Source organism: Nicotiana tomentosiformis, chromosome 8 (assembly GCF_000390325.3).
Source record: "Nicotiana tomentosiformis chromosome 8, ASM39032v3, whole genome shotgun sequence".
In the NCBI taxonomy this organism is placed as follows: Eukaryota; Viridiplantae; Streptophyta; class Magnoliopsida; order Solanales; family Solanaceae; genus Nicotiana; species Nicotiana tomentosiformis.
The window spans coordinates 65093623-65121296 of record NC_090819.1 but is presented as its reverse complement, the minus strand read 5'-3'; the positions used below and the strand labels follow the sequence as shown (position 1 = coordinate 65121296).

At 37.0% G+C, this 27674-nt stretch overlaps 1 protein-coding gene and 1 long non-coding RNA gene across 2 annotated transcripts; one reads left to right on the top strand and one right to left on the bottom strand.

Moving 5' to 3' along the window:
- Positions 1-1690: 1690 nt before the first annotated feature.
- On the top strand, positions 1691-19557 carry LOC104098898 (probable LRR receptor-like serine/threonine-protein kinase At3g47570). Its single transcript, XM_033656807.2, has 4 exons — positions 1691-2463; positions 2556-2627; positions 16754-18901; positions 19003-19557. The coding sequence occupies exons 1-4, from the start codon at positions 1779-1781 to the stop codon at positions 19368-19370; spliced, it is 3273 nt and encodes a 1090-aa protein (XP_033512698.2). The 5' UTR covers positions 1691-1778; the 3' UTR covers positions 19371-19557.
- A 6814-nt stretch (positions 19558-26371) lies between these two features.
- On the bottom strand, positions 26372-27206 carry LOC104096880 (uncharacterized). The gene is made up of 3 exons (XR_004507171.2): positions 27108-27206; positions 26945-27011; positions 26372-26424 (listed from the first exon to the last, which is right to left on the bottom strand). It is a non-coding gene; the product is annotated as an uncharacterized lncRNA (long non-coding RNA).
- Positions 27207-27674: the final 468 nt, after the last annotated feature.

The window sequence follows — 27674 nt, the reverse complement described above, 5'->3', positions numbered from 1 at the left end:
CGCATGCTAGAGGCAAAATATATCTACTCTCACAATTCTGCACACATGATATTTAAAATATCCCCCTTACAAGTAGGATAAGTGAGACTATTCGAGTACGATTTATATACATAAAACAGATAGTTTAATCCAGTGAGAAAGTGGAAATATTTGGTATCCCATTTCAATTTAGTAAAGATTATGATATACATTCATATAAGATCACGAGAATCTAGTTTGAAAAATCAAAAATTCTAAGTACACGGATCAAATCATGCAATTAATTTTTTTTTTTTTTTTTGTCACAATTGGGACTTCATTATCTTAATTTCTTAAAAATAATTTAGTACTTGGAGAATATATTTATATTAACAATAACAACAACCCAGTGTACTCCCACAAGTGGGGCCTGAGGAGAGAGATGTACGCAGCCTTACCCCTACCCTGGACGGGCAGGGAAACTGATTCCGATAGACTCTCAGTTAAAGAAAATATGAAAAATGCACTGATATCAAGTAATAACAGTACAAGATATTTAGAAGACTGAGACTAAGATAGCAAGATACAAGATGAAAGAAGCGCTGATAGCAATTAATACAATACAAGATATGTAGTAATAGCCATCTAAGGGTAAAATAATACCATACTAACACTAATACTACTGAAACAAGAAGACAAGGAAAAACATTCGACTGCCTACTAACCTTCTACCCTAATCCTCAACCTCCACACCCTCCTATCAAGGGTCATGTCCTCGGTTAGCTCAAGTTGTGTCATGTCCCGCCTGATCACCTCTCCCCAACACTTCTTTGGCCTACCTCTACCCCTCCTCTTACCCCCCAAGGACAACATCTCACACCTCCTGATTGGGGCATCTGTGCTTCTCCTTTTAACATGCCCGAACCATCGAAATCTCGCCTCTCGCATCTTATCCTCCACGGGGGCCACTCCCACCTTGTCCCTAATAACTTTGTTCCTAGTTCTATCTAACCTAGTATGCCCACACATCCATCTCAACATCCTTATTTCAGCAACTTTCATCTTCTGGACATGGGAGTTCTTGACTGGCCAACACTATGCCCCATATAACATAGTCGGTCTAACCACTACTTTGTGAAACTTACCTTTAAGTCTCAATGGCACATTCTTATCGCATAAGACATCGGAAGCGAGCCTCCACTTCATCCACCCCGCTACGGTACGATATGTGACATGCTCATCAATCTCCCCATCACTCTGAATAACAGACCCCAAATACTTAAAACTCTCTCTCCTATGAATGACTTGAATATCAAGCCTCACATCCACGTCCGCTTCTTGGGTAACTCCGCTAAACTTGCACTCCGCGTATTCTGTCTTGGTCCTTGGAGAATAGATTTAAAAATCATAATTTGACATAACTAATTAAGATAATAAGAAAATATGAAAACACTTAATTAAAGAAAAGAAATGGTTTAACTCCACGAATAATAATTGTATGACATACTAAACCCACTAAATGTAATATCGCGAGTCGAATGTGGGATTTGAAACAACAACAGGTGACCATGCATGACGACTATATATTTTAGTTTTCAAACAGAAAAAGAAAATCTTGAACAACCATTTATTGCATGCAAACACGTATTGGGTTTGTCTTCTGAGGAGTTATATATAGACAAGTGGTGAAGCAATTAAATTCCATTATATAATGCTGGACACTTTGAAAGGACAAAAATGCATACAACTTTTCTTCTCCTTTAGCTATTTCCTTCATACTACACCTTTCAAAAAAGTTGGTTCTTGAAACAAAAAAAACGATGGCAAGGGCAGTAATAACTGGCTTCCTTGTGTTAATCTACTGCATCAATATTTCTGCTACAGAAAGGAACATATCAACTGACAAATCAGCTCTGTTAGCCTTCAAAGCACAAATAACCAACGATCCTAATGAAATTCTGTCCAAAAACTGGACACAAGGCACTACAGTTTGCAGTTGGATTGGTGTTTCTTGTAGCACAAGGCATCAAAGAGTTGTTGCACTAAACCTCAAGAGCCTAAGACTAGAAGGGTCTATTCCTAAAGAAATAGGAAATCTCTCCTTCCTTAGTTTCTTAGAAATTGGCAACAACACTTTTATTGATGAAATCCCCAATGAAGTTGGGTTTCTAAAGAAGCTCAAGTACTTGTCTTTGCAAATGAATAATCTCACTGGTCAAATCCCACAAAGCCTTGGATTTCTCTCAAGGCTTGAACTGCTTGATCTTTCTGAAAATGATCTATTTGGAAATGTTCCACTCTCCATCTTCAATGTCTCCTCTTTAAAGATCATTGATTTGGGTTTCAATGATCTAACTGGGACTTTGCCAAATGACATATGCAGTAATCTCCCACTGTTGCAAAGTTTATTTATGGCACATAATCACTTAGTGGGTGAACTTCCAAGTGGTTTGGATAAATGCACTCAACTTACATATCTGTCTTTGTCTTATAACAGATTCACAGGTAACTAACTAAGCTAGCTCTACTACTTCTTATTTCCTTTTAATTTCTTCTTGAAGTAATATATCCTTTTATTTTTTTTCTGATTAATATAGGAAATTTACCAAGAGACATGTGGAACATGTCAAAGCTTGAAGATATGTTTCTTGGATGGAATAACTTGTCAGGTAAATTCTATATATGGATCTTTTCTCCTTTTGATAATATATAGCTTTGATTTCTCCAGTTTAACGCTTATATGGACTATTTTAGTTGGATTCTATCGATCGGGGATTGAACTCCTCTCCATTACCTTTGTCTCTATTTTTCCGAGTTCTTACTTGAATGGATGACATATGTCTTATATTGAAATTAATGAAATAGATTTAATTAATTAAAACTAGGTCTTACCATGATTAGGATAATGAATATTTCCATATATTTGCTTCTAAAAAATTTGGCAAATCCCATAAGTCTGGGCAACATATTTTCGTATGCCCATTAGTCATTATTAATTTTTTCTATAACATAACCAATTCTACAACAATTAAGGCCTCAAAACGTTTTGTCACATGAAATGAAAATCATTAAGCCTTCATTAACTGTGATACCGTAAATCGTTGAGAAAATTCCTAGCAAATAAATGATAATAATCGACTCTGAACTTACTGAATCTATAGATTTTATAGATTTTGAATCTAATCCCAAAATCTACTCCTAGAGCAACCCTTATATAAAACACCCACTATCTTTAGCTGATTAATTCCTCAGTCCCGAGTCTAAGAACAAAAGCACATAGGTTTCCTTGTTCTCACAGTATAGAATAATTTGTTCTTCACTCTACCTTATTTGTACTTCATTATTTAATTTAGTTCTTTAATATCTTTTTCTGAAAAAGAAAAAGGAAAAGCATTAGTGAAAATTGCTGCCTCAGATCCCAGTAGTTCTAGTAAAATTAAATCCTCAATAAGTTTGTAAATTGTCACGCCACAAAAATACGGTGGCTTGTTAGGACCGAAATAATCAGATGTCATGCGAAACCTAGTAAAGCAAACCTTCAACGACGATAAATCAGACAACAAAAGCTAAATATACCAAAAGAGACACAAACATTTAACATGGTTCGGTCAATTGATCTACGTCCACAGACGGAGATGAACAATCCACTATATAAAAGAGAGTACAAAATATCGAGAGAACAACCTCACAAAGAGGCAAACACAAGTGGCACACTAACACTTGTCCCGAAAAGTTCTTCCCCTAAACAAGACTCTTAAATCCCTTATGGCTACATACTCACAGCCTTTCTACTCAAGGAATCGGCCACCACATTGGCCTTTTCGGGATAATACAAAATGGTGATATCATAGTCTTTTAACAACTCCAACCACCTCCGCTGCCTCAAATTGAGATCCTTTTGCTTGAGCAAATATTGAAGATTCCGATGATCCGTGAACACCTCACATGACACTCCGTAGAGATAATGCCTCCAAATCTTCAATGCATGAACAATGGCTGCTAACTCCAAGTCATGAGCAGGGTAATTCTTCTCGTGAACCTTCAACTGCCGCGATGCGTATGCAATTACTCTGCCATCCTGCATCAATATTGCACCGAGCCCAATACGAGATGCATCATAATACACCGTGTAAGATCCTGAACTTGTGGGCAACACCAACACCGGCATCGTAGTCAAGGTAGTCTTGAGCTTCTGAAAGCCCACCTAACACTCATCCGACCACCTGAATGGAGCACTCTTCTGGGTCAATCTAGTCAATGGAGCTGCTATGGATGAAAATTCCTTCACAAACCGACGATAATAACCCGCCAAACCTAGGAAGCTCTGAATCTTTGTAGCTGAAGTAGGTCTAGGCCAGTTCTGAACTGCCTCAAGATCCACTTTAATGCCCTCTACAGATACAACATGCCCCAAAAAGGCGATTGAGTCCAACCAAAACTTTACGTTGAAAACTCGGCATATAACTGACTATCTCTCAGAGTCTGAAGTACAAATTCCAAGATGCTGCCTTATGCTCCTCTTGACTGTGGGAGTAGATCAAGATATCATTAATAAATATGATCGCAAAAGAATACAAGTAGGGCTTGAATACCCGGTTCATCAAATTCATGAATGTTGCTGGAGCATTTGTCAACCTAAGTGACATCACTAGGAACTCATAATGCCCATATCGAGTCTGAAAAGTTGTCTTAGGGACATCCGATGCCCTAATCTTCATGGTAGTCAGACCTCAAATCAATCTTCAAAAACACCTTAGCACCCTGAAGCTGATCAAATAAGTCACCAATCCTCGGCAACGGATACTTGTTCTTGATAGTCACTTTAATCAACTGCCGATAGTCTATGCACATCCTCATCGAACCATCTTTTTTCTTCACGAACAATACGGGCGCACCCCAAGGTGAGACACTAGGTCTAATGAACCCCCTTATCAAGCAAATCTTGGAACTGCTCCTTCAGTTCCTTCAACTCAGGTGACTCCATATGGTATGGTAGAATAGAAATGGGTTGAGTGCCCGAAGCCAAATCAATACAGAAGTCAATATACCTGTCGGGTGGCATCCCCGACAGATCTACGGGAAACACCTCTGGAAACTCACGCACAACAGGTACTGAATCCATAGAAGGAACCTCCGCACTCGAATCGCGAACATAGTCCAAGTATGCTAGACACCCCTTCTCGACCATATGTCAAGCCTTCACATAAGAGATAACCTTGCTATTAGAATGGCCAGGAGTCCCCCCCTCACTCTAATTGAGGCAATCTCGGCATGGCTAAGGTCATAGTCTTGGCGTGATATTCCAATATAGCATGGTAAGGTAACAGCCAACCCATACCCAAGATAACATCGAAGTCCACCATATTAAGAAGTAAGAGATCTACACTAGTCTCAAGACTCCCAATGGAAACCACACATGAGCGATCAACATGGTCTACAACGATAGAATCTCCCACACGCGTGGACACATATACGGGAGCACTCAAAGAATCACGAGGCACAATCAGATATGAAGCAAAATAGGATGACACGTAGGAATAAGTAGAGCCCGAATCAAATAGAACTGAAGCATCTCTATGGCAAACTGGAACAATACCTGTGATGACGGCGTTAGATGACTCTGCCTCAGGTCTAGCTGGGAATGCATAGAAACGGGAATAGGCCCTACCACTCTATCCTCCACCCCTCGGGCGACCCCTAGTTGGCTGGCCTCTACCTCTAACAGCCTGACCTCTACCTCTAATGGCCTGACCTTCACCTCTAATGATCTGACCCTCTCCTTTGGCTGGCTGTGTGGGCGGTGGAGCAACTGGTGCCGGTATGATAGCACGAGAACCTTGTTGAGATCTGTTGCTTGACAATCTAGGGCATACCTCCTGATGTGACATATGCCCCCACACTCAAAGCACTCTCTCGGCTACTGAGGCTGCTGGAACGAAGACTGACCCTAATGGTCCGAATAACTGTTGTAGTAACTCAGAAGCGGTGGTGCACTGATAGGAGCTGAATATGTACTGAATGCTGACTGCTCAAGAAGAGACTCATAAGAACCACGACCTCCCGAAGCACAGTGGGCTACCTGGAGAGCTAATTGAATCGGCCTAGGAGGATGGCCTCTACCAAAAGAACCCCTGCCTCCAGATGAGGCACCACTGAAACTACTGAAATGACGAGGTCTCTTATCAAACACCGCCCCATCTCCTGAGAACGAACCATCTCGATCCATCTAGCAATATCTATGGCCTTCTGGAAGGAAATATCATCTCCGGTCTCCTTGGCCATGTGTAGCCTGATAGTGAAAGTGAGCCCATCAATAAATCTCCTCACTCTCTCCCTCTCAGTAGGGAGTAAAACAATGGCATGGCGAGCTAGGTCCAAAAATTGAGTCTCATACAGGGTGACGGTTATGTTACCCTGCTGAAGACGCTCAAACTGCTTGCAGTAATCCTCTCTCAGAGTGAAAGGAGTGAACTTCTCTAGAAAGAGCTATGAAAACTGATCCCAGGTAAGTGCATATGAACCAGCCGGTCTGGTCAATATATAATCTCTCTACCATCTCTTGGCAGAACCGGTCATCTAAAATGCTGCAAAGTCGACCCCCATTGGTCTCAACTATACCCATGTTGATCAACACCTTGTGGCAACGGTCTAGGAAATCCTGTGGGTCCTCAGAAGGTGCACCACTGAAATAAATAAGAAAGAGCTTGGTAAATTTATCCAGCCTCAACAAGGACTCAGAAGACATAGCGGGCCTGTTACCGGCCTGTTCCGCAACAACAGGTTGAACCACCCCAACTGGATGGGCTGCTGGAGTCTGATATAGGGGATCCACCTACTCCAGAGTGTGAGTACCAGAAGTTTGTGCTCCTCCCCCAGTCTGAGAGACGACTGGTGCTGCCGGAAATGCACCGGTCTAGGCCACACTCTCCATAAGGCTCACTAAGAAAACTAGATCGTCCTGAACATTGGAGTGGCTATGAACCCCTCCGGGACCTAAACTGGTCTGACGGGTACGGTCTGGGCTGGGATCTCCTCCTCATGATCAATCTGAGGCTCCCCTGCGGGTATTGTTGCTCGAGCTCTAGGCTGGGCTCTGCCTCTGTCTCGACTTCGGCTTCGACCTCTGCCCCTGGTAGTAGCTACCACGGGGGGATTCGGCTCCTGTCCGGTTGCTGATGTTGTACGTGTTCTCACCATCTGCGAGAAAATAAGAATAGAATGGTTCAATCATTAATGATAGAATAAAATCGCACGATAGAGAAGGGAAGAAGTGAAATTTTTCCTAAACTCCATAGTCTCTGGAAGATAAGTACGCACGTCTCCGTACCGATCCTCCAGACTCTACTAAGCTTGCTCATGATTTATGAGACCTAGGCAACCTAGTGCTCTGATACCAACTTATCTAGACCCGAAATTCCCACCATCGGGACCGTGATAGTGCCTTACATTTTACTTGCTAGGCAAGCCAATGTTAGATGTAGTTATTAATCATTTTTAACAAATTTCCAATGCAAAGACAATAAAGAAACTGAATAGTCTGAAATAAGGTAAATAAACTAATAAGTGACGAAATCTAAACACAAATCCCGGAACTGGTGTCACAAATACATGAACGTCTAAGATACTACAGATAATGGCCTGAAATAAACATAACTATCTGAATCAAAATAAACAGCTAAAGGAAGTAGAAGAGGACTTTAGGCCTGCGGACGTCGTGCAGCTATACCTCAAGTCTCCTCTGAATAGCTGTATCCGATAAAATCTACTAAATGCCGCTGGGACCAACTCCAATATCTGCAAAAGAAGTGCAGAATGTAGTATGAGTACAACCGACTCCATGTACTCTGTGAGTGTCGAGCATAACCTTGACGAAGTAGTAACGAGGCTAAGACGGGTCACTTACATTAACCTGTACGTAACAACAACAACAACAACAATAACAACAACAGCAACATCAATAGCAATAACAACAACAACAGCAACAGCAACAGCAACAGCAACAACAAAGCAACAACAACAACATCAGTAACAATAACAACAACAATAATAATAATAATAATAATAATAATAATAGCAGAAAAGACAGAAATAGAAGTAAAGCAGGTAATTCATATCAACAAACTCAAAACCAACTAACAGAGAGTCCAGAATGACAAGTCATATAACTCGTCTAAATTATCGAGGCCAATCCAACAGTCACAAACAAATATAACTTTTATCAATATGTTGTTGCATGCAACCCAATCCCACAATAACAACTTTAAATAATTTGTTGGGGCACGCAACCCGATCCCACCATATAATCATTGTCAACATCATAATCCGTCCTTATTCCGCTATTTCAATTTATTACCTTTCCATTTCTATTGCAGCGTGCAACCCGCTCCTCAAACAGTTTCAATTAACAATAGTAATTCAACAACCAAGATTTATAAGAAATTCTACATCAAGAGAACAAATGTACGAGCAATGGAGAATAACATAATAACCAAAGAGTCTCGAACAACTCGGATGTCTCAACTTTACCAACTCAGCGGTACCTACCATTTAACAATTCATACAAGTGAAACTACATTATTAAAGGAAACAAATAATATGAAACTATAAGACAAATAATGCATAAGACAATTTAGATACGTAAGGAAAGTAAATAGAGACAAGTAGTAAATAAGCATGGAATTATGGAGGGGATGGACAATTTAATACAAGGAATACTAAATGGCAAGTAGCAAACATGGCATGGAAATCAAACAAGCATGTAACAATTAAGACATGAAACAAGATATACTATGAAGCAACAAAGAAAGGGAAGTAAGTAATGTAACGACGCATATACACTCGTCACCTCGCATATACGTCGTTTCACATATAATTCACATAACATGTAGTCTAAGGGTCCCTAATTCCCACAAAATAAGGTTAGACCTAACATTTACCTCACTCTGCAATCAACTCAAGGTTTAACCATGACCTTGCTTATCGAATAAGCCTCCAAACCAACCAAATCTAGTAAATTATTGACCAAATGATTCAAAATAAGCTTTAGAAACTAGCCACGAATGAAAGAGGTTCAATTTAGATCATTTTTGAAAAAGTCAACAAAAGTCAACCCCGAGCTTGCTTGGCCAAAATCGAGATTCGGACCAAAACCCGATTACCCATTCACCCCAGAGCCCAGTTATGTAATTTGTTTCGAAATACGACCTCAATTCGAGGTCTAAATCTCAATTTTACAAAATTTCCTAATTTCTACCATGAAATTCCTAAATTTGATGTCGAAATCTCATGAAATGTAATGGGTAATTGAAACGAAGTAGATTAAAGTCACTTACCAATGAATTTAGAAAGAAAAGTATCTTGGAAAATCACCTATGGGGTGTTTAGGGTTGAGAGTTTGTGAGAAATGAACTAAATACCGTTTTCCCCCTCTTTGACCCAGCTGCGAATGTCGCTATTGCGATGTCTTGTTCGCAATTGTGAACATCGCAAATGCGAAAAAGGGTCGCAAATGTGAATCCTGTCTCAGAAGAGAAGTTGTCGCAAATGCAACATTTTGGCTCGAAAATGCGAGCTTCCATCCTTCTCAAATGCGAGCATAAACTTCGCAAATGCGAGCATAAACTTCGCAAATGCGAAGCAGTCAACAATGGTCAATGATCACAATTGCAACCACCTCCTTCTCAAATGCGAAGGTCCAGATTTCTTAGATGCGAACAAAATCTCGCAAATGCGAGTTCCAACCAATCCAGCCCATGCTCGCAAATGTGAATCATTGTTGGCAAAAGTGAGGCTCGCAATTGCGAGATCTACAGCAATTCACCAGAAATGGCATTGCACCAGCAGTCCTAGCCTTAGCCAAACTCATTTGAAACATGTCTGGAACTCACCGAGCCCCTCGGGCTCCAAACCAAAAATGCACACAAGTGTAATAACATCATACAAACTTTCTCGAGTAATCAAATCACCAAAATAGCATCTAAATCGACGAATCAATCCTCAAAACGAATAAAATTTTCAAAGTGAAACTCAAGAACACTAGAATCACATTTAAGTGTTTGAATCATGTCAAATCAATTCCGAATTAAATTAAATTTTGCAGACAAGTTTTAAATAGCAATACAGAACTATTTCAAGTTTTAACATCAAAATCCGAACCCGTTAGCTAAGAAGTCAACTTACGGTCAAACTTAGTAATTCTTCAACTTTCAAAAAATGCTAGTTTTCGGCAAAATGAGTCAAAACCAGTTAGGGATTTTTGAATTCAATTCCGGGCATACGCCCAAATTTTAAATCACGATACGGATCCACTGTGACCGTTAAAATACTAATCCGAGTCCATTTATACAAATATTTTATGTAGTCAACTCAAGTCATTTTAAAGACAAAAATTCAGATTTTCTTAGATTTTTCACATAAAAATTTTCGGAATAAGACGCGGACCGCGCACCCAAATCGAGATTCGCTAAACGGAGCTAATCGGGATCTCGAAATATAGAAATGAAGGCTAAAACTCAAAATAAAATATCAGGTCATCACAATAAAGTTTCATTGATAAACCTAAGCGGAGGATAAGACTAGCACGAACTATATATATGTAAATAAAATAAAATGCAGTAAGTAGAGCAACCAATTCATTTAAAAATTACCGAGTAGTCTGAAAACTAAAACTAGTTCTGAAAATAAAATTTAGCACTTATAAGTGAAAGTTGAAGCTAAAAACTGAATTTGTATCTGATAATTGAAACTAAAGCTAAAAGCTTAGTCTAAGTGGCCATGTGTACGTAAGCATCTGGGGACACGCACGAGGATGATGGATAAAGCTACTATGGGGCCTTAGATTATGCTCACTCAAACTCAAGTCGTAAGTAGGTCCATCGGGTAGCTTAATCCATCTGAGTTTGTTAGTAAAGCCTCTTATTTATACTCACTCAAACTCAACCCATATATGCAGTAATCGAGTAGCTCAATCAAGCTCAACTTATCTTAGCGCATTAACACCTTAAGCATGTGGTAGCTAGCTCTAGACACTGTGGCACTAATACTCGGGGAAGTTGGCTATTTTTTCTTTTCTGAATGTGATCATAGTAATTTAAATTGAGAGTCTAAGTAGTACATACAATTATACACAAACTAGCAATTACAATACATCATAGATACTGATTATTCTCTTCTGAATCTGAGCTAAAGGTCTAAGCAATACAAGTAACTTTACATAAGTAAATAGTTGCACATAAGCAAATAACTGCAATAAGTCATACCATCTAGTAATTTTTTTTCATAAACGTTTGGATTGTTAGTTTTTCCATCATATCTTATTTTCAACGAGTCATAATTAGGTGCTAGTTGCAACTCGATTACTTCATGTACCTTGTCTAGCTAACTTTTGTTTCACCCTCAAAATATCACCATGCATGGAACCTGAGGTTTTTATATTCTTTTAACACTGTAATCTTTCTATCAACATTCAAATGACGTTGTCCCTTCTCATCCTTAGGACGAGTCCTTAACATCTCTTGAAGTTAATTCCACTCTGCCACCATCTCATTATCACTTCAAGGTCAACCATCATCTCCTATAATGCACCTCAAAAAATTAATTATTGTTAGCTCGATCTCTCTAGTTGTGTTATGAACGCCAATCTCTCTCGAGTTATATAGAAGAAAGAGTAATATTGTTACTTTAAGCTCTAAGCACGTGATAAGGAATCAAAGAAGAGAATTTTCCTAATATGTCCTATAACCTCCCAAGTATTAGATGTGGCACGCTATATACCTATACGTAGGACCCTAAATGATAAGGCTCATGACTCCTTGGGACCCCTAAATTTAGTTGCTCTGATACAAACTTGTTGCAACCTAAAACTGGAGTGGGGCGGAATGGCACCCAACCTATACTAACTCGTTGAGTGAATCCTTTCTTATCTGTTTCAATAGTACTATTAAGCATAATAACCATATTAAAGTCTGATAATCCTTAAATTATATAAAATTGAAAATAATTTAATAACATTTGACGAATAAGAATTCAAAGATCTAAACCCACTAAAAGTCATGAGCCTATACTGAAATCGAATGCATGGAACTTCGGGGCATTCCCCGGGAATAATTTAAATGTCTAATAATATCTAAAAGTCTTAAAGGAACATTGACGAACAATGTGGCAGACCCAAATGAGCTAATTAGTACTACCAAAGAATACCTAAAAAGTCTCGTTAACAAACCCTTAAGCGAAGGATAAGACTAGCATGAGCTATATATATAAATACAATAAAATATAGCAAATAGAGCAGGCAATTCACATAATAAATATTGAGTAGTCTGAAAATTAAAACTAACTTTGAAAATGAAATTTAACACGTATACTAAAAGATGGAGATAAAAACTGAATATGTATGTGATAACCAAAACTAAAGCTAAAAGCTAAGTCTAAACCTGATATCAGGAACTGAAGCTTAAACGTGTGTTAATTTTTAAAGAAATAACTTTTTGAAAAACATTACTCATAGTGTCCCTGTGTACGTGAGTATCTAAGAACGCGAGGACTGCTGAAACTGCTGTGGGACCTTTGATTATTCGCACCTAAGCTCAATTTCGCCCAAGTTGTTTAGGAACCGGAAAAAAGAAGCGGTTTTGTGGGGCAATTGAGTAGCTCAATCAAGCTCAAACCATCTGAGTGCGTTAGTAGTGCCTCTAATTTATGCTCACTCAAGTTTAACCTATATATGAGGCCATCATGTAGCTCAATAAAGCTCAACATATCTTAACGCGTTAGCACCTTCAAGCATGGGTAGCTAGTCCTGATCACCATGGAACTCATGCTCGAGAAGGTTGGTTACTTTTCCTTTTTGAATGTGATCACATTAATTTGAATCTAACTGAGAGTCTGAGATGTACAAGAAATTGCACATAAACTAGTAATCAAAACATACAATTGAAACTAATAATTTTCTATTCTTAATCTGAGCTAAATGTCTGAGCAATACAAGTAACTTCATGTAAGCAGATAGTTGCACATAAGCAAATAACTGAAACAAGTCACACCATCTAGTCATTTTCTGTCATAAAGATTTTCATGTGTGTATATATATATATATATATATATATATATATATATATATATAGAGTTTATTTTGCAAAGTAAGGTAAGCAAATAGTTGCACATAAGCAAATAACTGCAACAAGTCACACCATCTAGTCATTTTCTGTCATAAAGATTTTCATGTGTGTATATATATATATATATATATATATAGTTTATTTTGCAAACTAAGGTAAGCAAACAAACAATTTATTATGTGCATTCTAATCTAGCCCTTGACTTGGGAAAAAAACTCAACTCACCTCTAACCGAGTATTCAAGTTTCTCCTTCAATAATCCTCATAGTCAATGCTCCAAATTCTACATTTATGAAGTTTAAAACCACATTAACTTAATCAATCTTATTCAACCAATCTTCTCCTTCAATTTCACACAGTCATTAATCGCTTTTCATCACTTTTACCCATAATTCCTATATATTCGGTAATCTCTAGTCATGATATGTCATAAAGTTATTAACTTTTCTACTAGAAAACAATAAAACTTACCTTAAACAATGCCTTAACAAACCCTAGGTTCTAGGTCTTGAAGAACTATTTTTGGACGGAAACCTAAGTTTCAATATTTAGAAGATATTAAACGATGTTAATCTCTTATTTTCTTAACTTGAATCTTGTCAAGAACTCACCTTGGTTGGCATAGGATGATCTAGGCTAAATATCTCCTTGGAAGAAATAAATTCTAACTCTTCGAGGTGTTAAGAATGAAAAAATATATTTTTTTGACCTTTTATGGACCTAGGGTAATCAGTTGCCACAGTTAGAATACGTGGTCGCGGTTGTCCTGGTCTCTTTGGACTTGCATAGAAGCCACATTCTGGAATCTGCCAAGATTCAATAGTGGCCACGGTCAGTCCCCACAGTTCGAAGCGTTTGCGACAGTTGACTTGGGTCAGTTACTGCTCTGCTACCCTTCAACAAAAAGGTTATAACTTTTTGTAGGAGTATCATAATGGCGAATGATTTGACGTTCTAGAAACTAGACTCGGAGATCATCCATTTGATATATAGCTCATAGTTCAAATCATCATAAGATGGAAGATATGATCGTTTGCAATTAGGTCATGTGTGACTATATTCGCTTTCTTCTCTTAAACAATCCCAATTTGTTCTATTCCACCTTTTCCTCTTCTAAACATCCACATTACCTTTCTAACATTGGATTTAGGTATTATAAATCTTCAAAGCTTTCTAAACGCCCATACGTCCAACTTAAAGCCTGAACGTGAATGTAGTGCTTAGCGAAAACATTTCTGGGACATGACAATTAGAATGTCATACTTGGAATTTGAATTCCTGACCTAAAGCAATTTTTAAATTTGTTTGCCATTTTTCTTATGCCAAAAGGATTTAGCTCTCTCTCATATATATATATATATATATATATATATATAGCTTAAAAGAATAATAGTTTTATATATAAATAATAAGTCATTAAATAAACTGAGGGATTATCCAACTATTAGTGGCGAAGCTAAAGGGAGCCAAGGGAGTTAAATTGAATTACCCATAAATTTTATTATGCAAATATGGTAAAAATAAATATTTTTACAGCTTGGTTGGATGGTTGTTACTTATTGTATTGTATGGTATTGTTACTTTAAATACAATATTTATTTTGATTGTTACTTAAAGTTTATTGTATCGTATTGTTAAATCCATCGTTATGTAACGACGAAAAGTGCCACTTTATCGAACGATGGATTTGGTGTGGTGGCGTCGTTTCCTTATTTTTTCTCTCATCTTGCCCTTTCTTATTATTAAATAATCGTATTTTATTTTTTATCCTACTTTTTTATATAATAATTCTACTTCGTATCCTATTTTTTCTTAGTAATGTTGCAAGTTTTATTCTTCATATTGTTAGTGCATGACATAATGAAACAACGACAAACGATATAATTTATCCAAATGTTGTATTCATTAAACAATACAATACAATGCAGTACAATACAATAAGATACATTATAAAATGACATATAACAACAAAACAAGTTGTTATTATATATGAATGGTTGAATCTATTTGACATAAGAAAAGATTAAAGTATAGTGGTAAACGGGTTCAAAAGTTGTCTGTTGAAAATCTTAGGTTCACACTCTAATATTTGTTTTACAACAACAACAACCCAGTGAAATCCCACAAGTGGGGTATGGGGAGGGTAGTGAGTACACATACCTTACCCGTACCCCTACCCCTACCCCTACCCCGAGGGAGTAGAGAGACTGTTTCCGAAAGATCCTCGGCTCAAGAGGACGAAAATAGACAAATACATCAATACCATCAACAGAAACCATAGAAATAGTAACAACGATTCTAATATTTGTTTAAATTCTTTAAATCGAGTTTGTCGCAACTGCCTGCTATATTTAGCCCGTTGACAGCCTAGGGTGTATAAACCCATCAGAGGGAGAAGGGGTATCATAATACACAAATTCTTCCCCATAGGTACTTGCAATCCAGAATTCTGTGCGAGTAATTTTCATTTCCCATTTGGAGCATTTCTATTACTTCTGTTGAGACAATATTTATCTCCAATGGGAATAATGTTTTCTCTCTCCAGTGAAAGTAACGCATAACAGGTGTGTGATGCTTCATGTAATTTATTTGCAAAACCTGTTATCCAGCAGTGTATGTATGAGTGTTTTTCCCTAGCTGATCCGTACACATATCATTGAGTTTGTACTTTTGCATTAAGACATTAAATAATGTTGCTACGTTGGGTATGCGAACAATGCCAGCATTTACTAGCTGAAAATATTGGGAACCTACATGATATAAGGTGTTGGGATACTCTTTTTTTAGGGAAAACTGTGCATGTTTGGCTCGAAACAGACAACACCATACCATGTTAAGAGTATGAAAAACAGTTTCACACTTTAAGTGGCAGCTAGTATAGACATCATTAATTTGTGATTAATTTTACATGTTAAGCATATTTAAGGTAGGTAATCTCTCCCAAGCTAGGAGCCATAGGAAGTATGTAATCTTGTTTAGAGTATTTGCTTTCCAAAGCCAGTTCAGATCAGGTATGTTGTTTGTTACTACAATAATAAGTAAGCTGACTTGGTAGTGAATATGCCGTTTTTTTAATATTAGTTGGTTAGATGTTGTATTTATCATGAAGAAACTGAGGGGGACTAGGCCTAACCTCAAACTTACATCAGAAATGACAACAAAAGAATGGTGCACCAGGCCATTCTTCAAAAAATCGGAGCCTATAAACAAAATGACGCCTGAATTAGACCATTAATCTAATTACAATCAACTTACAGAGAATTAGCCTTTATCATATTTAGTGAATATACCACTGCCTGTGGGTTCCCAGGTGATAGTGATCATCTACGTTGTACACTGATTGTTTGATCTCAAGGGGTAACATGAGGGACAGGTTCTCTAGAATCAGGAGCAGAGGTGGTGATTATGTGATACTTTTAATTCATCTTCATTCATAATGTGGGGGGCAGCTATTTGTTCTCTTATAGTTCTGTTCAGAGATGTTGATTCAACAGTCTATATATGATTAAAAAAGGATGGTTTTTCCTCTATTAGTATAGCTCCGACACTGCATGCATTGCATGTGCATTTTCTCATAACAACTAAAGTTTCAGTGTTAATTTTGTCTAATTTTCTTTGTACAAGGTAAGAGTGTTGGTTATTAAGTGCCTAACAACTCCTAATGTGATATAAATTTACAGGAATCATACCAAGCGAAATTCAGTATCTTCCAACGATTCAAAGACTAAGTCTTCGACGGAACAGTTTGGTGGGAACTCTTCCACCTTCTATGGGGAATTTATCGACTGTGGCAGTAATAGATATTGGTGAAAATAGTCTTCATGGAAATATTCCTACACAACTTGGAAATCTTGGTAATCTGAAAGAAATATATCTAGGTTCAAACAGGATATCAGGTCAAATTCCTAGCTCTTTCTACAACATTTCTGGTTTAGAAATAATTGCACTTGCAGCTAATCAACTGTCTGGAACTCTACCTCCTAATATTGGCCATTGCTTTCCAAATCTTAATGGACTTTTTCTTGGGGTGAACCAGTTTAGTGGGAGAATTCCTGCCTCTATTTCCAATGTCTCGAAGCTCATTTACCTTGATCTTGGACGCAATTTGCTTACTGGGGATGTACCGATGAATCTTGGAAACTTACAGCAGCTTAAAGTGATCAACTTGCAATTGAATCAATTGACAAATGATCCCTCTACGGGGGAATTAAGTTTCCTTACTTCTCTCTCAAATTGCAAGAACTTGGAGGGAATACAAATAGGAATTAATGCATTTAGTGGAAAATTTCCAAAGTCCTTAGCCTTTGGTAATTGGTCTGATTCTCTTGAAAGGTTCAATGCTTTTCGATGTGGCATCACTGGTGAAATCCCTCTTAAAATCAGTAAGTTGAGTAAGTTGACGTGGTTAAGCATTGGAAAGAATGAATTGATAGGTTCAATTCCTCAGGAATTTGGGAACATGAGGAAATTGCAGAAGCTGGTATTTTCGGAAAACAAAATAAATGGTACCATACCAGAAAGCTTATGCAATATGGAGATCTTATTTCTACTTGACTTGAGTGAAAATCACCTTTCTGGGGAAATACCAATTTGTTTGGGGAATCTTTCTTCTTTAAGAGAAGTTTATTTACATTCAAATGCATTGAGTTCCAATATTCCACCAACTTTTTGGAGTACTAACAGGGCAATATCAGTTCTGAGTTTGTCCTCCAATTTTCTCAATGGTTCTTTGCCATTCGAAATAGGAAGTTTGAGGAGTCTTAGTGATTTAGATTTATCAAGAAATCAATTCATAGGACAAATTCCAAGCACAATTGGACAGCTACAGAATTTGGTGAATCTTTCACTGTCAATGAATAATTTTGAAGGTCACATACCTGAATCATTCGGAGACTTGGTTTCTCTTGCATACTTGGATCTATCCGGAAATAACTTTTCTGGCATGATCCCTGAATCTTTGGTGAATCTTCAACGGCTCAGCTATCTTAATGTGTCTTTCAATATACTCACTGGTGAGATTCCAAATGTAGGACCTTTTAAAAGCTTGACAGCTGAATCTTTCATGGGTAACGCCGCATTGTGTGGACCATCTCAATTCAATGTGGTGAAATGCAGAATCAATAGCCCGAAAAGTAGAAAGAAGAGAAGGGCTTTAATTTTTGTTCTTGCATCAATTGCAGTAACATTAGTAGTCGCAACCATTTTCATGGTTTGGTTTCTGAAATATCGAAAAAGAAATAGACAACTTGCTATACCAGATTTGATTGGTCAATCCCATAAGAGGATCTCTTACTATGAAGTTGTTCGAGGGACAAACAACTTTGACGAAGCCAACTTGATTGGCAGGGGAGGCCTTGGTTTAGTATACAGAGGAACACTCCTAGATGGAAATATGGTCACTGTAAAGGTTTTCAATACAGAAGTAGAAGATGCATTCAAAAGGTTTGATTTGGAGTGTGAGGTTTTGCGTAACATTCGCCATAGAAATCTTGTTAAGGTGATAAGTAGTTGTGCTAACCTTGATTTTAAAGCGTTGGTGCTTGAGTACATGCCAAATGGAAACCTCGATACATGGCTTTACTCTCACAACAATTTTTTGGATTTGATCCAAAGATTGAAGGTCATGATTGATGTGGCTTTTGCAATGGAATATTTGCATGTAGGTCATTCTTTTGTTGTCGTCCATTGTGATCTAAAACCAAGTAACATACTTTTGGATGGAGACATGGTTGCAAGAGTCAGTGACTTTGGTATATCCAAACTTATGACACCAGATAAAATGATAGCACAAACCAAGACGTTAGGCACTATTGGCTACATGGCACCAGGTAAACAACTGTTATCAAGTCTTTCTTATAACATTATTAACTTGATTAGTGTCACATTTTGTTAACTAGATAGAAATATTTTAAGAAGACAAATGTTGCAGAATATGGATCGAAAGGCTTAGTGTCAACTATGGGAGATGTTTACAGCTATGGTATCTTGTTAATGGAGACCTTTACAAGAAAGAAGCCCACGGACGATCTCTTCGTTGAAGAACTCAGCTTGAAGAGATGGGTGTTTGAAGCATTCCCTGATAGAGTGGTAGATATTGTGGATGCTAATCTATTTTCAAGAGAAGATGAGCAGTTTTCTTCCAAAGAGACTTGCTTTAAGTTGCTAATGGAATTAGCCTTACATTGCACAGCTGAATTGCCTCAAGATCGAATCAGCATGAAACATGTCCTTGTAAGACTCAACAAGATACTAACTCAGTTTTTGCAAAGTGCAACAGCAACCCAAAATGGAAATTAATACGGTCAAACCTCTCTGTAACAGCCTCATTTGTTTCGAATTTTTTTGGCCGTTATATAGAACATATATTCTAACGTAGCATGGAAATTGGTTCCATAAAAAGCTTGGCTTTTATAGTGAATGACTGTTATATAGCGATGTTATAAAGAGGTCTGACTGTATAATTATATATAATACGTACTTCGATTGCCTGTTTAACCTCATCTTTCATTCAGTACGTTATACTACTAATTAGTGGATTATTACCGTAGTGGAAGAAGTGCTAATGTTATATGAAAAGTTCAAATAACAAATTGATAGTACTATGCTTCTTTTTCTTTTTTTTCCCTTTTATGTTTAGAATTTTCTTGTAAAAATATGCAAAGCAAGCATGACAGCATGTGAAAATGTAACTCCAGAGACTCGTGGCCTCCGTAAAGTTGAAATACTAGGGTTGTTCGTCGGTCGGTACGGTATTTAGATATTTTGGTTCGGTATTTTTGGTATTCGATTTCGTAAAATGCTATACCAATACTGTACCTAATTAAATTTGGTATGATTCGATTTTTCTCCTTTCGGTTTTGGTTTATTCGGTTCGGTAACTTCGGTTTATTCGGTTTGAATACTAACTAGTGCATAGAGTCATAGACGGTAATATTCTTAATTAAAGTACTCAAAAGTACAAAACTAAAAACGTTTGTTGATAAAAGTTTTGTCCAAAACCAGCATATACCAACCTAGAGAAAGAAAACTTAGAGATATGTCTTATTACTTGCTTAGAGTTAATTGATGAATTTAGGGAATAAAGGATAGTAAAATTTTAGATTTCTTATACTTATGTTATAATTAATAAAATGTGTATTGTGTAATATAATATATATTTTGGTACGCTATCGGTGTTTCGGTATTTCATTTTAAAATACCAAATACCATACTAATTTTTTTTAAATTTAGACCAAATACCATACCGAATAACAAAATTTTAGGTTTCGATACGGTAATTTGGTATTATGCACAACCCTACGTCCAACCGTTATAGATGTCACTTCATTACTAAGATCTGTGTGGATAAAGGAAAACTTGAAATTTGAATAGTGTTTGAATTCATCATCTCAACTTGGATCATATTACAAATCTACTAACAAATTAAAAGATCTATCAATAAATTTTATGAAATGATCCTTTTTTCCATCATCATCATTTTTTAAAACTTCCATTGCCATGAAATACAGCTTATAGTAAAAATCAATCACCTTTAAATACATATACACAGATATGGAACTTCAATATGTACAACTTGGAAACCTCTCGAATTTTGAGGTCTGTCAATTTTTTACTTCTGGATACAAAATTGGAGTAATCATGGCAGCGCGGCGCGATTCTACATGGCAAGAAAAATGCCAATAAAACTATGGTAATTATGTACATATATAACTAACTATAAAACTTAACACTGAAGTACAGTGGCATCAGCTTGTTTGAGCAAAGCCTTCCAATGCTCCTATCATCAAGAATGTAAATCGTTTTTACCCGATTATGAACTGTTCTCCGTATACACTCTGCCGGCTTATGGAGTATAGTAAGCTCGGTCAATTTGAACTGATCATACAGCGTGTAACTGATTTCGAAAGTTTAATTTTATTCGATCAGCATCAACTTCTTTCTTTCCAGAAGAACTAGCGGCTGCTTGTTCCTTCAAGGCTTCCTTTTCCAATTTCTTCCTTTCAGCATCAGCTTGCTGTTCATTCTCATTGTTAGGATCGGGAAACCCGGGTAGTACGGAATTTAGTCAAACAACGGTATAATGAAAATAACAAAGACAATAGAAGTTGATAATAACGGCAATTAAAGAAGACACAAATTTAACGTGGTTCAGTCAAGGTGACCTACGTCCACAAGCGGAGAGGAGCAATTTACTATACCAGCAAGAGTACAAAATTAGAGTAAATACTTTAATTAAACTCAAATAACCCAAGAGAATAACCTTACAAGATCACTCCAAAGAAATAGTTCACATAAGTGTTTCCCAACACTCACTCTCTTACAAAATACTCTATAATAAAATAAAGGAGGAGAAAGAAAGACGAGTGAAAAACTCTTGAATTTGTGTGTTTTCAAATGAGGAGAAACTCCTCTATTTATAGCAAGAAATCATTGGCCTAATAATGGATATTATGTCATGAAAAATATCATGATCCACAAATTTATTATAATGGATATTATGTCATGACAAATGTCATGAACCACAAATTTGTTATAATGGATATTATGTCATGGCAAATGTCATGAAAATTTGGCCATATTACCAATCTTCACCTTGGCCTAATTTCGACTTATATATAGTAAATTTGCTCCACCTTCTCCGCAAAAACCCCAATGGTCAAAATCATTCTTCATAAATGCCAATCAAGTTCAGGCAAAGCTTGAACTTGGATACTGGAAGAGGTTTTGTGAACATGTCAGCAGGATTATCTCTAGTGTTGATCTTCTGAACAAAGACTTTTCCTTCAGCAATGGTTTCTTGGATAAAATGATACTTTATATCAATGTGCTTCGTCCTCTCATGATACATTTGATCTTTATTCAAGTGAATGGCACTTTGACTATCACAGAAAATGGTAATACCACCTTGGTGTAAACTGAGTTTCGCAAATAGACCATTCAACCATAAAGCTTCTTTGATCGCCTCGGTCACTGCCATATATTCTATTTCGGTAGTAGATAAAGCTACTACATATTGTAATATAGCTTTCCAACTAATAGCGCAACCACCAATGCAAAATACATAGCCTGTCAGTGATCTTCTTTTGTCAAGATCACTTGCATAATCTGAGTCTACAAAACCAACCAAAGTGTTAGTATTTCTCCCAAACTCCAAACATGTGTTTGAAGTACCTCGCAAGTATCTGAGAATCCATTTCACAGCATGCCAATGTGCTTTACCAGGGCAAGCCATATACCGGCTTATCACGCTCACTGCTTGTGAAATATCTGGACGTGTACAAACCATTGCATATATAGTACTACCGACTGCACTGGAATAAGGAACTTTTGCCATGTACCTCTCCTCTTCCTCTGACTGCGGGGACTGAGTAGCTGATAACTTAAAATGAGCAGCAAGAGGGGTACTAACTGGTTTAGCATATTTCATGCCAAACCTCTCCAAGACTTTCTCCAAGTACTTATTCTGGGTCAGAAATAGCCTGTTGGCTTTTCGATCTCTTTTGATCTCCATGCCAAGGATTTTCTTAGTTGCTCCCAAATCTTTCATCTCAAATTCACTTTTCAGCTGACTTTTCAAATTGTAAATTTCTGTTAAATCCTTAGCAGCAATGAACATGTCATCAACATATAATAATAGGTACACAAATGAACCATCATTTAATTTCCGAAAGTAAACACAACTATCATACATGTTCCTCGAATAACCATGACCCAACATAAAGGAATCAAACCTTTTATACCATTGTCTTGGAGACTGCTTTAATCCGTACAAGGATTTCTTCAACAAGCAAACATGATCTTCTTTTCCTTCAATTTCAAATCCTAAGGGTTGATGCATGTATATTTGTTCCTCAAGTTCGCCGTGTAAGAAAGCTGTCTTAACATCAAGTTGTTCTAATTCCAAATCATACATGGCAACGAAGGAAAGCAAGACACGAATAGAGCTATGTTTAATAACGGGTAAGAAAATATCATTAAAATCAACTCCTTGTACCTGACTATAGCCCTTTGCAACTAATCGTGCCTTATACCTCGCATCTTCAACCACTGGAATGCCATCCTTTTTCTTGAAGACCCATTTGCAACCAACAATTCTTTTTTCTAATAGCGGCTTCACAAGAGACCAAGTACCATTTTTGTGGAGAGACTCAATTTCTTCATTCATTACAATCAGCCACTTGGCTGAGTCAGCACCAGAAACTGCTTCCGAATATTTTGATGGTTCTCCAATTTCTTCAATTTCCTGTGCAACTGAAAAAGTAAATGCAACATAATCTCCAAACCTTAATGGTTGTTTACCTTCTCTTCTTGGTCTATGTTTGGCTATAGCATACTCCTCTTCTTCTGGTTCAACTTCAGGAGTCTCAACTTCAGGAATTTCAGCTTCTGTCTCAACTTCAGGAGTTTCAACTGTATTTTGCTCCAAAGTTGATGAGCTTGGCTCAGAAGGAATGCCAATCTCAATCTCCACCTGGTTATGTGTACTCTTTCCTTTATCTGTATTACAAGAACTAGAAGACTCTTTTCTAGAATGTAACATAGAGTATTCATCAAAGGTTACATCTCTGCTAATTATAAATTTTGGTGCCGTGGGATCAAAATACCATAGTCGATATCCTTTCACCCCAGATGCATACCCAAGGAAAATACACTTTTTAGCCCTTGACTCTAATTTTCCATTATTTACATGCATGTATGAAGGGCAACCAAATATCTTTAAATCAGAATAATTAGCAGAGTACCTGACCACATTTCCTCTGGAGTCTTAAAATTCAAAGGTGCAGAAGGAGCTCAGTTGACGATATACAACTGTAGAGATAACTTCTGCCTAAAAGGCGTTTGTCAACCAAACATTTGAAATCATGCAACGAGCCCTTTCAAAAAGAGTTCTATTCATCCTTTCTACCATACCATTTTGCTGAGGTGTCATTCTCATAGTACGATATCGAGCAATTCCTTCATTCTTGCAAAATTTGTTGAATTCATCATTACAAAATTCCAAGTCATTATCTGTCCTAAGCCGCTTAACCTATTTTCCTGTTTGCTTCTCAATCAAAATTTTCCATTGTTTGAAATTTAAGAAAACATCACTTTTATTTTTTAGGAAATAAACCCAAACTTTCCTTGAATAATCATCAACGAAAGTTAACATATACCTGGCACTACCTTTTGATGGGGTACGTGAAGGACCCTAAAGATCTGAATGAATGTAATCCAAAGTACCTTTTGTTCTATGAATCGCTGGAGATTTGAAGCTGACTCTTTTCTGCTTCCCGAACACACAATGTTCACAGAACTCCATATTTCTGGTACTTTGGCCACATAAGAGACCTCTTTTACTGAGGATGGAAAGACCTTTTTCACTCATATGCCCCAATCGCATATGCCACAATTTGGTGATGTCAGAATCTGATTTATCTGATATTGAAACTGCAGCAGCACCTGTAACAGTAGATCCCAAAAGAGTATACAACGTACCAGATCTTTGTATTTTCATGATCACAAGAGCACCATGAGAAATTTTCAGAACTCCACCTTCACCTGTGTACTTGCACCCAAGAGATTCTAGAGTGCCCAAAGAGATGAAATTTTTCTTCAAGTCAGGAATATGTCTAACATCGATGAGAGTTCTCATCACATCATCGTGCATTTTGATTCGGACTGTACCTTTTCCAATAACTTTGCAGACAGCATTGTTGCCTATCAAGACAACTCCACCTCCAATAGATTCATATGTGGTAAATAAATCCCGACTGGGACACATATGATAAGAACAACGCGAATCTAAAATTCACTCATTGTTAGATTTGAAACTATTATTAGTTGCTAAAAAAATAGTTCCCTCAGTCTCATCAGCAACTATATTTGCTTCGGCAATTTTAGTATTTTTGTGCTCATTTTTATTTTTTGTATGCTTTTCTTTGTTTTTCAATTTAAAGCATTCAGAAATAATATGACCTTTCTTATGACAATATTTGCACATGACATTTCTGTATCTGGATTTTGACCTTGATATAGGTTTCTCACTACTTGAATCTTTCTTATTGGATCTACCTCTTATGAATAAGCATTCCCCTTGGTTCCCACTAGTTTTCCCAATAATATCTCTATCTATTTGTTCTTTTGATTTCAAAATAGATTTGATATCTTTATAAGAGATATTATCTTTTCTATAAAGCATAGTATCTCTTATATGTTTAAACAACTGGGGTAAGGAAACAAGCAATAACACAGCTTGATCCTCATCTTTAATTTCAGCATCTATGTTACTTAAATCCATAAGAGGAGAATTAAAAGTATCAAGATGTGTAAGTATAGAGGTGCCTTCAGCCATACGAAAAGTGTAGAGTTTTTGCTTTAGGTAATGCCTGTTTTCTACTGTTCTTTTCATATATAGAGTTTTAAGCTTTTCCCATATGCTTTTGGCTGAACTTTCTGTTGCAACTTCACGCAAAACCTCATTTGAAATATTTAAAATAATACATGCTTTTGTCTTTTTATCTATGACGGCAAACTCCTCGTCCGTCATTTTATCTGGCATCTTCTCCTTTCTTTGTAGTGCCAAATCTAAGCCATCCTGAATTAGGATAGTTTCCATCTTTAATTGCCACATTCCGAAGTTTGCACTTCGGTCAAATTTCTCAACATAAGACTTTGTTATAGTCATTTTGGCTTTTTAAACAAACCCGGTTAGATCTGACTCTGATACCAACTTGTTAGGATCGGAAAATCCGAGTAGTGCAGAATTTAGCCAAACAACGGTATAATGACAATAACAAAGATAATGAAAGTTGATAATAACGGCAATTAAAGAAGATAAACAAGACACAAATTTAACGTGGTTCAGTCAAGGTGACCTACGTCCACAAGCGGAGAGGAGCAATTTACTATACCAACAAGAGTACAAAATTAGAGTAAATACTCTAATTAATCCCAAATACCCCAAGAGAATAACCTCACAAGATCACTCCAAAGAAATGGTTCACACAAGTGTTTCCCAACACTCACTCTCTTACAAAATACTTTATAATGAAATAAAGGAGGAGAAAGAAAGACAAGAGTGAAAAGCTCTTGAATTGGTGTATTTTCAAATGAGGAGAAACTCCTCAATTTATAGCAAGAAATCCTTGGCCTAATAATGGATATTATGTCATGGCAAATGTCATGAACCACAAATTTGTTATAATGGATATTATGTCATGGCAAATGTCATAAACCACAAATTTGTTATAATGGATATTATGTCATGGCAAATGATTATATCATGACAAATGTCATGAAAATTTGGTCATATTACACTCGTGGCGTGATTTTTTAAACATCTTGGTGAAGACCACCAAAATCTGTGTCACTGCATCCAGAAAGTACAAATATGCATCACTCACACTAAAAGATATATGAAGACCGTCAAAATTTGTCACGTAGATCAAAATGCTATTTATAGATATGCCTGGTTAAGGAAGTTGCTACACTAGGAGAAATCTGTTGAAGCAATTTTCACATTGGTTGAACATACAACTCTTGATCTAAATGGTACATGACCTAAACAAGATCCCCAGGACAAATGCAATTCGAAAAATCTAGCCAATGGCAATATGCACCAAACAGATGCTACAAAAGACAAAAAGGAAAGAAGGGTGGCATCAACCTGACAACGGATCATAGGAAAGAGACATACACTGTGCATCACATAGTCTTCATATTAAAGGCTTAAACTACTAAAAAAAATTGTTTCACTGATAACCCCTACTGAAATAGCTATATTACCAAGTGTTGCACCAAACAGCTACAAGACTATTTTTTTCTTTTCCAGAAATCTCACCAGATGACTCATAACACAGAAAGAAAATTATATCATATGTATTTCTAACCTTGCTCAAAGGGGCATCGAGCTGGATCCTCGCCAAAATACAGGGACAGGGAGTCTGCACTCCTTCCCTGTAGATTTACGAGATAGAACAATGAGCAAACATGACATGGCTCAAACTTCAAGGAGTATTAAAAATATGACATAATGAATGCACGAAAACTAACCACTTCAATATAAAGAGTAGTGAGAGACTTGAGTTCAGGCTCAGCACTATCAAGGAAATTCTTTAACACCTGAGAAGAAATGTCCAAGTAATTAACCACATATTTCAGATGTTTAACAAAATTATGCGTGTACACCAAATCGAGGGCATTGCAATAATGTTTGGCTGCAACACCAGTTAGCCTCCACTCGAAAACCATGTTCGATACAAACCAAATGGGTGTCTTTCCCATGCGTGCCCTTTTCACTTGATTTTTCAAATGAAACTAATTGTCATCCATTTATGACACATTACTCTTCTAGACCAGCGGTACACTTCTTCCTTACTTTGCCTTCTCATAATATAGGAAGTTTTTTAATAGTAAAGAGGGATCCTTGTATAATGAAGGAAACCTGGGGAAAAGCGGAATCCGCTCAATGCCATTCATTTCACTTTTGTCGTAAGAAAATCATGAGAACTGTTAATACTTTTAGACGTTGATTTTTATGATCTTCTCAACATATAAAAAGCTTCGGATGACTTTTGGTCGATTAGACTTTATCACGTGCAAATATGTGACAATGTTCCC